General features: G+C 40.5%; 1 protein-coding gene across 6 annotated transcripts in view; it reads left to right on the top strand.

Annotated features, from left to right (window-relative positions):
* Positions 1-207: 207 nt before the first annotated feature.
* CAMK2D (calcium/calmodulin dependent protein kinase II delta) overlaps positions 208-12,611 on the top strand; it is a 144,252-nt gene continuing 131,848 nt past the window's right edge. For 4 of the 6 annotated variants that reach the window (XM_081960017.1, XM_081960015.1, XM_081960016.1 and 1 more), the window contains exons 1-2: positions 221-940; positions 2,389-2,483. In XM_081960017.1, the coding sequence (XP_081816143.1) occupies positions 876-940; positions 2,389-2,483 (160 nt within the window). In that variant the 5' untranslated portion in view covers positions 221-875. Of the gene's footprint in view, positions 941-2,388; positions 2,484-12,611 lie in introns of all 6 variants that reach the window. The other 2 variants (XM_081960018.1, XM_081960019.1) reach the window with 2 other exon arrangements.

Here is a 12,611-nt window from a genome sequence, read left to right as displayed (position 1 = left end):
ATAGGACACCACATTCCGCAGTCGGTATAGAGAGACGTAAAGGGAAAGCCGGGAAGATCGGTGGCTGCTTTGCTCCGCTCTCGTCCAGCCCGGCAACGGGGCTCGTCCACCCGTCGCTAGAGGGAGGTGTAGTATAGAGAGAAAAGGAGAGGAAGCGGCCGCCAGACCCACCAAGGAGACGGCTGCTGAGAGAGAGAGCGAGAGAGAAGGACAAGCTGCTGCTCGGGCTTCCCTTGCCTTGGATCGAGCGCGAGAGTCCCCGGAGGCGCCGCTGGCGAGGCAGCCCTCGGGAAAGGGGCGCTTCGGGGGACTCCCGGCAGAAAGAGGCGGTCCTGACAGGGGGCGGTTTCGGAGGTTGCCCGAAACAGCCAGGGCAAGGCGGCCATCCTCCCCCGCCTCTGCTTCGTCCCGTTCCCTGGTGTTAAATCCGCCCGAGGGCTGCGGCTGCTGCTGCTTCCCCCGCGTAAAACGCCAGCCTTTTCTCGGCGGCTTCGGGTTTCCATTTTGGATGGAAACGTAGCCAGGGCTCTTCCCGGAGAGACCCCCGAAGCGTGCGCGCCGAAAAAAAGAGGGAGAAACACACACGCGCGCACACCCCGAGGGAAGTTCGCGGAGAAGCCCGCCTCTGCCTCCCCTCCGGCTCGCCTCCCAAACAAACAAGCCAGCCGGAAAAGTCTCAGGAAGCTGCCAAGAAGGAGCGTGACAGAGACTCGCCCTGAGGAAAAGAAGGAGGCGGAGAAGAAGAAGAAGAAGCGCCTTTGCCCTCCCATCTTCCGTCCTGACCGCCTCCCCCTTTGCTTGAATCCACCTTCCCTCCGCCGTCCTCTCTCCTTCCTTCAGAAGCGTCAAGGGGCTGCCAGAGCCGGACCAAGAGGATGGCTTCGACCGCAACCTGCACCAGGTTTACCGACGAGTATCAGCTCTTTGAGGAGCTTGGGAAGTAAGTGGCCGAAAGCCCGCCGAGGGGCTCGCCTTAGCGAGCGGCGGCCGGAGGGGCTTTGGGGCGGTGGGGTGGGGAAGGAGCTTTGACAGCTGGGAGAGGAATGGCGCGCCCGCCCGGGAGCTGCGCTGGGTCGAGCCCTGCCCCTGGGTCGCCCCTCGCGGAGGGGATAGCGCGCTCTTCAGCGGCGCCTCCTGGCTTCCTTCGGGGCCGGCAGCCTGAGCTGCGGGAGCCCGAGCTGGGCTGGTGGCCGGGCGGAGGGAGAGGAACGCGAATACTCGGGGAAAAGGTCGGCTGCTTTTCGCCCGTTTTGCTCGGCGTGAAGCTGCCGACCGGGAGCTGCTGCCTCGTTTATTGACGCGTAAAGTTCAGCCCGGGCGGCAGGGCGTGTTTCTGTCTGTGTGTGTGTCTCCTGTGCCATCCGCTCCTGGCAGATCTTCCCGCTCTCCTCTCCGCTTTCTTACGGGCTGTCAGCTCTTGCAGCGGCCGGTCTTGTCCGGAGCAGGGTTTTGACGCGGGATTTTCCCCCCACCCTGCCCGCCTCTCCGTAAAGTGGAAGGGACACATGATCCTAGGGAGAACCGCCGATGACGAAATTGGCCCTTGGGCAGCGTGGGTGGCTTTTGCATTCGGACGTCCATTCGAACGGCGGCAATCGACAAGCAACGTGGGCGGCGGGAGGCTTGACCCACGTTTAAGGACCAGGAAATGTCATCCAGAGGTGCATTTTGTACAGGGGGAAAAGAGCGCAATTCGGAGTTAAACCATCGGCTTCCCCCTATCGTTTCTTTTTTATTATTATTATTACTGTATTTCCTTACAAAACAAAACAAAACAAAACAAAAAACCCCATTAATTCGGTGCTATCTAAAGTCTGTTATATAAACGGCTTGAAAATGCTTGACCAATGGCAGGCGGGGGATTAGCGTTGGGAGCCAGTCATTGAGAGCAGCCTAATTTCCGTGCTCGCTCTGCAAGGGAATTGCACACGAATGCTCGTGCTTAAAACTGCAGGTAGTGGCAGTGAGATTTATGGCATCCAGGCCATTCCGTGGAGGCTTGAGCTTCAATAGAATGGGTGTTATGCCTGTTTATATCGGAGAAAAGGAGGAAAATGGATAAAATGTTACCACATTCTGCCCTGCAAAAAATATGTGCCTACACGCCTTTGAATGGAAGCACAGTAAAACACAGAATGGGTGTGAAAACACAATTATGGGGTTAAGGTAGCCACTTACTCTTGTATGTGCATGCATTCAATATATTTGAAGAAGATACCTTTTCCTTACAATTTAAATCCATCGCAACAACCCTAAATTAAAGCAACGTTTTTTTTCTAAAAATATATTTATTTATTGTCTTGTTTCTTAACGCTGTTCAGATTGTTAGATGGTTAAGTAGCATACCCCAAACTGGCATTTATGTTACTCTTGTTTATTGACTTCCAGGGGAGCTTTCTCAGTGGTGAGAAGATGCCTGAAAATCACTACAGGACAAGAATATGCTGCCAAAATTATCAACACTAAAAAGCTGTCAGCAAGGGGTGGGTATCCTTAAGCTGTTGTGAAATATACTTGCAGTAATGCAGCTAGACCTGAATTAACTAGATGGGAATGAAAACAAAGATCTTTGCTTTTTTGTTTTAGAAAGCCATATTTACCCTAATGTATTTTTAAAATTTAAGCGTGCCTCCAGTGCTATTTAAATTAACTATTTAGATTTGTAATTGTGAAATTAACTCAGCTATTGCATTTAGGTTTTCTGCTTCACTTTGCTTTCATTGGAGAAATGGAGGACCAGTATTAATTTACTAACACCCTCTTATCTACACACCCAAGTCATTCTGTGTGGTATTAACAAAAAAAACAGAGCAGTGACATGCTTCTCCTAGTAAAACATTCTTGGTTTAATGTAAAACTGATCTCCATGCTGTAAATTAAATATTTTCAGCTTGGTACAGTCAGATTTTCCCCCTTTATATATAACCTAAAGATTCACAGTCACCAATGCACCAGGATTATGCAAGTTCGATTTTAACATGCATAGGGTCTTTTCCAAAATATTACAAACAGCATTTATTTTTCCACAAAAAGCTCTGCTAAATTGTGTGGAAGTTATGTAGAGGAAGCTTTCCTCTGGAGCTTCAGTATTGTTATGTAGGAAAGGCTTCTGATAGGTTACATTCTCTCTGTGTGTATGTGAGATTATCTCCTTAAATTTGTATGCTTGTTCATGGTAAAGTCATACTGATGTACTTCCATGGAATATTGAGATCATGGATTATTTTCTGATAACATATATCAGATTAATTTATAACTTTTTCATGAGTATGGAAATAAATGGAGACCTTCAGCATACAGACCCGCAATGCATAGCTTAAAAATAAAAGCTATGAGGTTAGAACACCACATTTATCATGTATTTATCATTGAAAGTGAAGTGGTTCTATACGATTGTTTTTACCTATATATCAAACTATGATAATTTATAAGATTATTAGTGGTAAATTGGCAGGCAATTTTGTCTGAAGGATGTTTGCTTAAAACTGATACAACAGGTTTTAATAGGATATACAGCCTAATCCCTATGTATGTTTATTTTGAAATGTTATAGCAGAGGTCTTCAAACTTGGCAACTTTAAGACTTGTGGATTTAAGGCAATATTTTCTTTTTTTTTAAAGCAAGATTAAATGGAAATAAATAAATAATTGGTATAGCCCTCTACTAAATAATCTTTCTCATTGTTACCTTTAATATTATATCCCCCGCCTTTTGCCATTTGGAGTTTGAAGTGATACACTGCAATAGCATTGGGTTGTGTTTTTTTTCCTATTAACTGCCCATCTCCACCAGAGCTACCATTGTAAAAAGAAAAAAGATTCAATGCATTTTTGCAGCTCAGAAACATTTCAACTAGATTTTTCATTTCATTATAAATTCAGGAATTAAGTCAGGATTTGATGGATGAAATTGTTAAATATTGTGCTGTTACTAACTATGTAGTGATAATTAATTGCATATTTTTTAAAAAAAACTGCTCTGTCTTTAGTGTTTTCAATATATAGAGGAAACAAAAAAAAATTAAATAGACCTTTTGGGAACTGTGGAAATGCCTAAAATAACCAACCATTATACTGGTTGTATAAAATAAGTAATATAAACTGTTAAATGCTCCATATTTAATTTAGATGTGAACAAGGTGAGCTTTAACTATCCACCTTAAGCTATTTCCATTGTCCTCTACAAATAGCTTATTCCTATTGTTTTTAACACAATCTTTGAGAACTTGTGATAAATTATGAATATGCTGCTCATTTACATTGTTAGAACATGGTTAAGTGTAAAATAGCCATAACAGTACATAAACTTTGTTTGGTTAACCCAAGTGCAATAAATCCCAGATTAATGTAGGAATGGCTAGAATTTTAAAAACATTTTTATCTGAGATACTCTAAAGAAGTATTTTCCCATCTGTGGTTTGAAGGGGCTTCTTTATATGTTATTGCTATAAAATATGATGAAAGTTCAGGTGTGAACAAGCTTGAGAACATTATGAGTTTTGTTAGTATACATATTAATGCCCTTAGGAACTTTTGGCTTGAAAAGAGGCTTTGTTTTGAACACTTACATTGTGTATCTATATGTCCTTTGACATCATTTTAAAACTTTTTAATACAACATACTATTTATTTGTGGACTTTTACTTTTGAGCATATGTTGCTAACAGTTGTCTGTGATGCTTTTTGTTATGAAAGAGAATTTTAATGAAGCAAAGGAAACAGAACCTATGATTCTTGTTACCCTGAGGGCATCCTTTCTCAAATACTAAGTGTCTAAGAGGCTATTTGAGAAATAAAATGGATAAAGCAAGATTGTGACTCTGTTTACGCTTCTGTAGTCTAATTTGTTAACTTCAAATATAATTGAGTGATTTTTATAACTCCTGAACACTTATAATTGGGAATGATGTTTAGATGCTTCTGATTTTTAACCATGTTGGTCCAGTGCCTTGAGTTTGAAAATCAATCTTTCTTTTTTCAATGCTTTCTTTCAAAATGTTTGTAAAACTCCAGTCAATTTTTGTATCTTTCAACGCCGATACCAGTACTGTTTAATTTGTAATTTGAAAAAAACGCATAGGGATGATGTAAACACCTTATGATTTGTATGGGCTTAATGCATTAAATATGGTTTACAAATCAAACACACAATATTGTTGAACAGAAAAGTCAAATTTTATGCATATCCTATTCTTTTTTTCTTCTCTCTCTCTCTCTCTCTCTCTCTCTCTCTCTCTCTCTCTCTCTCTCATCTTTTGGACTCATTTCTGCTATTGTTTGATATCTTGTAATATCACCTTCTCCTCATTTCTTCTCTTCTCGTCTTGTCTTTGGAAATGTCTTAATGCCTCTCCAGTAGTAATGTAAGAAGGATAGAAAGAATGAAAACAATGTTGCATCTTAGTTTTTTTCTAACTAAAACTAAAAAAACTAAAATTTTAGCTTAGTTTGTGTACAAGAGGCTGTCCCTGTTGTTTCAGAAGCAAGGCTGTCCCTATCAACTCAGTTTTGTCTTCCTGCTATGATTGGATTATGAGCTGTGGTGGCACAGTGGTTAGAATGCAGTATTGCAGGCTAATTCTGCTGACTACCAACAGTTCGATTTTCACTTGCTCAAGGTGGACTCAGCCTTCCATCCTTCCGAAGTCGGTAAAATGAGGACCCAGATTGTTGGGGGCAATATGTTGACTCTCTAAATCGTTTAGAGTGGGTGGCAACGCACTGTGAAGCAGCATATAAGTCTAAGTGCTATTGCTACTGCTATCATTAGAGGCAAAGGGGAAACCACTACAGGATGTACTTCCTCTAAGAATAAACTAAACACCTGCTTACCTTTGAAGAAGTTTCACTATGCTTGTGTGTATCTATGTGAGTGTACATCCAACAAAGCTGTTACCGTTGCATTTGTCTACTTTCGGTTTGTTTGGGCTTATACAAGAAGCTTCTTAATTTTCTTTGAATGGTTAAGTCAGGGGTGTCCAAACTTGGGAACTTTAAGACTTGTGGACTTCAACTCCTAGAATTCCCCAGCCAGCTATGCTGGCTGGGGAATTTTGGGAGTTGAAGTCCACAAGTCTTAAAGTTCTCAAGTTTGGACACCCCTGGGTTAAGTAAATGCTAATACCGGCATTGTGTTCTTTATTTCTCAATTACCACAATGTGGTATGCAATGCATTTATCACAATAAATGCAAAGCCAATCTATGATGGTTTGGAGCTTTAACAGATAGAGCTTGTTTCCCCTTGTGTATTAGTTCTTATGAAATGTACTTTTCTTTGACTCAAAACTGGAATCATTGTCTGTGGTCTCATTCCAGTCCCAGTACATAATGGAAGGAGGGGTTGAAAGGAGCAAGAATTGGCTAAGAAAGTTAAAATAAAACAATTGGAAAGAGTTATTTAGTCTGGTGCCTACTCAGTGTAAAACTCCAAATTGCAGTATCCACACCAAAGGTGTGCCACCTCCTGCTTGAAGTTATTTCCTTCACAGAATGCTATAATTTCCTTTGGTAATTGATTCTGCTGTTTAGTTGTTCTTATTCATGGAATACTTTTTCCATCACTGAACTAAAAACTGCTTTCTTGTCATTTAAGATGATTTTAAAACCACTTTCTTGTAACTTGAGACTGTTTTTCTATGTCTCTACTCAGGGAGAGTAAATTGTGGTTTTCTCTGGTGCCCCTCAAAGGTACTTGAAAAATGCCATCATTTTTCACTTGGTCTTTTCTTCTTAGGGATGAGCATTTCCAGTTTCCTCATTTTGTTTCAATTTATAGTCCATTTACTTTCATTTCCCTCTTCCAATTTGGGAATACTTTTTAGAGTATGGTGGCCAGAACTGGGCACAGCACTAGAAGCTGTGTAGAATAGAACAAAGTTACTACAGGTAGTCCTCGACTTACAACAGTTCATTTAGTGACCGTTCAAAGTTCCAACATTGAAAAAAGTGACTTATGACTGTTTTTTCACACTTACAACCGTTGCAGCATCCACATAGGCACATGATCAACATCCAGATGTTTAGAACCTGACTCATATTTATGATGGTTCCAGTGTCCTGGGGTCATGTAATCCCAAGCAATATCGGTAGGAAAGCCAGATTCATTAAACAACCGTGTTACTAGCTTAACAATTACAGTGATTCACTTAGCAACCGCGGCAGGGAAAGTTGTAAAACAGGGCAAAAACCCACTTTACAGATATCTTCCTTAGCAACAAAATTTTGGGCTCAATTGTGGTCATAAGTGGAGGATTACCTGTATTCTTTTTATGTGCAGCTATACCCTGCTTGGCAGATTATCATATTGTTAACCCTCAATTCAACCTGTGATCATTTAAAATTCGAAGATCTCGCATATGCTGTTATCCAGTCAAGCATATTGCATTCCTCTTCCTGAAGGCCATCCTGAAATATGTTTAAACCTCATGTTTTCCTAGTTTGGCCATTGTGATTTGAGTCCTGGAAATGTTCCTCTGCTTCCTAAAAGCTCCTACAACAAGGGGTGGGGGAAAAGAAAAAGAGCCATCTAGTCCATCTGTGTAACAGACAGCGATGAACAGGACCCATTTCTGTTCCAAAGTTTCCACAGTTTAGCTGTCAACAAGAAAAGAAGACATGCGACAACACATGCTGTTGTACACATACACTTAATTATGGAACTTAATTCTTTCCCCAGGCTGGTCTCCAAGGAAAACAGAGTTTGTACCTAGCAGAATGTTCTGGAATACAGAATAATATGATCCAGAAAATGATATTCCTGACTATCATTTTTTGCTCTTAAATAAACCAGAGGAGAGAAACACTGCTGTTAAACTTTAATAATAATAAGTTCATAATAGGAAACATTAGTTTTTAATACATGAATGCGTTACGAAGCACTCATCTTGCCCTAAAACCAAATGTCAAGGACATTCATTCAAACTAAGAATATTGCAGCCTGCTGTTCCTTCTGTTTTGGGCTTCTAAGCCTTACATTCCTTGAGTGAATGAAGGAAAGGACTTACAAGTCAGCTGCTGTTTTTGGCATATATTCATCGATACTGCCTTCAGCTTTTATGTAATTTTAATGAGTGTAGCAGGATGTCAACATCTGGGTCTCATCTGGGTCAAAAACTAAGCAGGGCTAGGCTAGTTTAATATTTGGATGGGAGAAATAATACCGGCTGGGATATTTGTAATATCCCACTTCAGAGCTGAAAAAGTCCTGGAAGAAAATAATAGCAAAACATGCCACTGCCAAATCTCGACCTCTCAGACATGACTATGAAGTCAGCAAGAGCTGAGCTTGACTTAAGGTACTTTAATTTTATTGACAGAACCAAAACATAAGAAAAGCAAACTGAAAGACTTTCTAGCGCAATGTCTTATTTCTCTACAAGGGCCACTACGTGCATCCAAAAAGCCAATTAACAACCACAATCAACTGTGAAAACTAATAGTAAGTTTTGGTACTACAAAGTATGGTTTATGATGTCAACCCTTGAGGTTAAACTAGGCCACGAAAGAGACAGGACAAAGATTTTCTCTTAATGCACCTTCCAGGAAAACTACTTGATTGCTGTTGTAGGATATCATAACAGAATATTGGATGGAGTTTCCCTCTGCCTATGCTATACCAAACCAGTGGTGGGATTCAATTTTTTTTACTACCGGTTCTGGGTAGTACTGGGTGTGGCTTGATGAGCGTGGCAGGGGAAGGATACTGTAAAATATCCATTCCCTCCCCACTCCAGGAGAAAGTTATTGAAAAATCCCCATTCCCTCCCGATCAGCTGGGACTCAGGAGGCAGAGAATAGGTGGGGGGCAGTCAGAGGTGGTATTTACCGGTTCTCCGAACTACTCAAAATTTCCGCTGCTGGTTCTCCAGAACTGGTCAGAACCTGCTGGATACCACCTCTACATCTATACCAAACAATATCAATTTCTTTTGAATTTCTTATTCCTTCTCCTCCAGGACTGAGTTATCTTTTATTTTCTTTAACTTCTCTTGCATGCCTTCATTATATCCACGTTCCTCTACGAATAGCCAGCCACTAATGTAGACCACCCTTTTCTTGTATTTGTCACGCACAGTGTAGACCTGATGCCTTTTCCCAGACTATCCACTCATTTAATCATTTTATCCCTTGTCCTCTTATTATTGGGAACCTACTCTGTTCTTCACCCAGATCTGGCTTTCCTTCCAGGCAGATTGGTGGAAAATAGAAGGTCAGAGGGGCCAAAACTTATTCCCCTGTTCTTTGGTTGCCCTTGTGAGGTAAGCAAAATTTTTGCCACAATGGCCCAGCTGCTGTGCATCCTCAGGCATAAGGGTCACGTTTAAAGCTGGAACAACAGGGAAGTCAGGGCAGGCTGGGGTCACAGTGATATGGAGAGGATGAAAAAGTGTCTCATGCATTTATCTAGCCCTGGGTGCTTTCTCTGCGCTACAGTTACTAAGTGGCAGTGTGAGTGCAATTTGAAAAGAAATCATAGACCTGCAATAATTGCGCAGATAATCATTGAGAATTTGAGTGGGCAATTTATGTACTTCAAGTGCTTCGGTATGTCAGCATCCACTTTACATTCACGTTGAGGAGAGTTTGTTCCTCTTTGTAGCATACCTCCATCCCCCTATACTTTATGGCTAGAAGTAGTATTGGATAGTGTTAAATGTACTGCTGCAAATGTTAAGTTAAAATGAAGTTATTTCTAATATATTAAATTTGAATGGTGTTCCTGGCAGCTGCAGGAAAATTGTAATACTCCAATTTCTGTATTCTACATTTATTCATCATAGTGTAATGGTATATTTGTGGCATAGAGGATCACCTCTTTAAAGTGATCCCACATGTACTGTTCCCAAAATGAATTACACTATTTTTCTAAAACCAAAGGAGCTTTTTTTTAAAAAAAATGTATCAGAAATGTTTCAGTTTCTTTACTTATTTTAAGCAAATCAGCAAATTTTCCTTCTTTTGTTAGATGTTTTTTCTTTTGCTTGGGAAGACACATGAAACAGTCTTAGAAGTAGATTTAATTTTCTATACACTCTTAAATGAAATACATTTGCTGGGCATATATGAAAAGAAACTCTTCAGTTGTTGATCAAACTTATTTTAAAGACTTGTTCTATATGTGCTTTGCTAATAAAAATGTTATTAGTAGTTATTCTCTTCTCTAAAATTTAGGAGGTCTAAACATTGTTTTTAAAATAGTCCAAATCTTTAAACCTAACATAACATTTTTGAAGCCAAATATCCAGGGATTTGAGATTTTATCAGTTTTGATTCATGAAATATTATCTGTTCATTGTAAATAGTTCATAGTCATTACTTTTAATTGGTATTTAGTTACATATGAGTGTTTGGATTAGGAAGAACAATTATTCAGTGGAATAACTTGCCTCCTGGAGTTGTGGGTGCTGCATCACTGGAGGTTTTCAAAAATAGACTGGACAATCATTTGACCGAGATGGTATAAGGTCTCTTAGCTTGAGCAGTGGGTTAGGCTAAACAGGGCTATCAAACCCAAGGCTCGAGGGCTGGATTTGGCCCGCAGGCTGCTTAGATCTGGCCCGTGGGGCCGCGCTGGAAATAGCGAAGGACTGGCCCATGGTACCTCTGCCAGTGAAAACAGAACTCGGCAGCACACGGCCCTTCCAAGCTCCGTTTTCGGTGGCAGAGAGTTGCAGGAGGCTGTTGCAGCCAAAAACTGAGCCTGGGAGCCTGTTTTTGCTGGTACAGCTCTCGGGCCACCACAAGCACCCCCGACATGAGTAATGTCAAGCTGGCCATCCCATCCTGGCCATGCCCCCCCCCCAGGTCAGACCAACCCTGATGTGGCCCTCAATGAAATCAAGTTTTACACCCCTGGGATAGAAGACCTCTAAGGTCCCTTCCAACCAGCGGTGAAATTCAAAAAAATTTACTTTGTGGGCGTAGCTTGGTGGGCATGGCAGGGGAAGGATACTGCAAAATCTCCATTCCCACCCCACTTTGGGGCCACTCAGAATTGGTATTTGCCGGTTCTCCAAACTACTCAAAATTTCCACAGTTCTGCAGAACGTGCTGAATTTCACCCCTTGTTCCAACCCTATGATTCTTTGAAAACTGGGAGGAGCCTTAGTTTTGCTAGATCAAACAAATATTTATGGAAGGGAACATGAGTGTGTGTGAAACAAATGCATATACTGTTTGCACAAATTGTATATGTATGCATACATGTATTCATAAGTATTCAAAAGTAATGGATTTAGATGGGTTGATAGAATGTAAATATTAGAAAAGAGAAAAACTATATACATTATTTATTATTGAAAATACTGAATGCCAGTAAGGACATGAATAAACTGCCCAGAGAGATGTATCAAGACTGGATGAGAAAGGGGTATTTAGTGCAAGGCTCACCTCTTTTGTGTGTGTGAACATCTATCATTTTGTTAATATTAGCCAAGTTGTTTACCAAATACACATTGTTATATTCAATAGTAACCCTTCTTTAAAATGTAGAAGGCCTCAGTCAATATAGTATTATAAAACTATCCCAGATCCGTAAGAGTTGATATCCATCAACTTACTGATTTTGACCTCCCACCAAGACAATGGTATTACTAGTCTGGGTTAATTAAATGGCTGTAGAAGTGTTCTGAAATCTATAATCTTATATTATAATACAGAATATTATAGTGTTTAACACCTATCTAGCTTGAAATATTTAAAACTAAATATGTGTTCTTACATTCCAAATCTAAAATAAGGAATGGAAGCTTTCTAAGGCTATTTCTCCTTTTTACAAATTTACTGCTTGTTGAGGTTATGAGAAGCTACGCACAATACTTGCAGATTATTTTTTATTAATTCATTTCTGATGTGTTGGAAATTGTGGTTTGTGGTTGATGGTTCATGTATTCAGGTCAACATTTTTAGAAGCCATTCTAATATTGAAAAGTACTGTGTTTAAACTGCGGAAGCAGCCATCATAAAAAGGGTCAAAGTTCTTGCAGAAATAGACTGCAGTAAACCTTAATTATGCATTGGAATTAAAGAACCAACACCACAGCTAACTGACAAAAGAGTAACCAACAGGAAGTTAGAATGCTGTTTATACGGTACTAATTTCAATTACACACACAGAATACACACACACACACTAAAAAGGAAAATAAAATCTTATACAAAGTAATAAAGTAAAATAAATAAATAATAAAAAGCTAAGATGATATTGTTGTACAGCAGTTCTAGCTACAACTATAAATTTATTTCTTGCTCTATGATTATAGCATGACTCTCTTCCTTTATAGTCTATCCTATAGACTATAAAGGAAGACATGATAGCATTGTTCCAATATCTCAGGGGTTGCCACAAAGAAGAGGGAGTCAAACTATTCTCCAAGGCACCTGAGGGTAGAACAAGAAGCAATGGGTGGAAACTAATCAAGGAGAGAAGCAACTTAGAACTGAGGAGAAATTTCCTGACAGTTAGAACAATTAATCAGTGGAACAGCTTGCCTCCAGGAGTTGTGAATGCCCCAACACTGGAAGTCTTTAAGAAGATGCTGGATAGCTATTTGTCTGAAACGGTATAGGGTTTCCTGCCTAGGCAGGTGGTTGGACTAGAAGACCTCCAAGG

The sequence above is a fragment of the Natrix helvetica genome (assembly GCF_964273705.1).
Source record: "Natrix helvetica genome assembly, chromosome: 7".
NCBI lineage: Eukaryota > Metazoa > Chordata > Lepidosauria > Squamata > Natricidae > Natrix > Natrix helvetica.
This window is presented reverse-complemented; position numbering and strand designations above follow the sequence as displayed.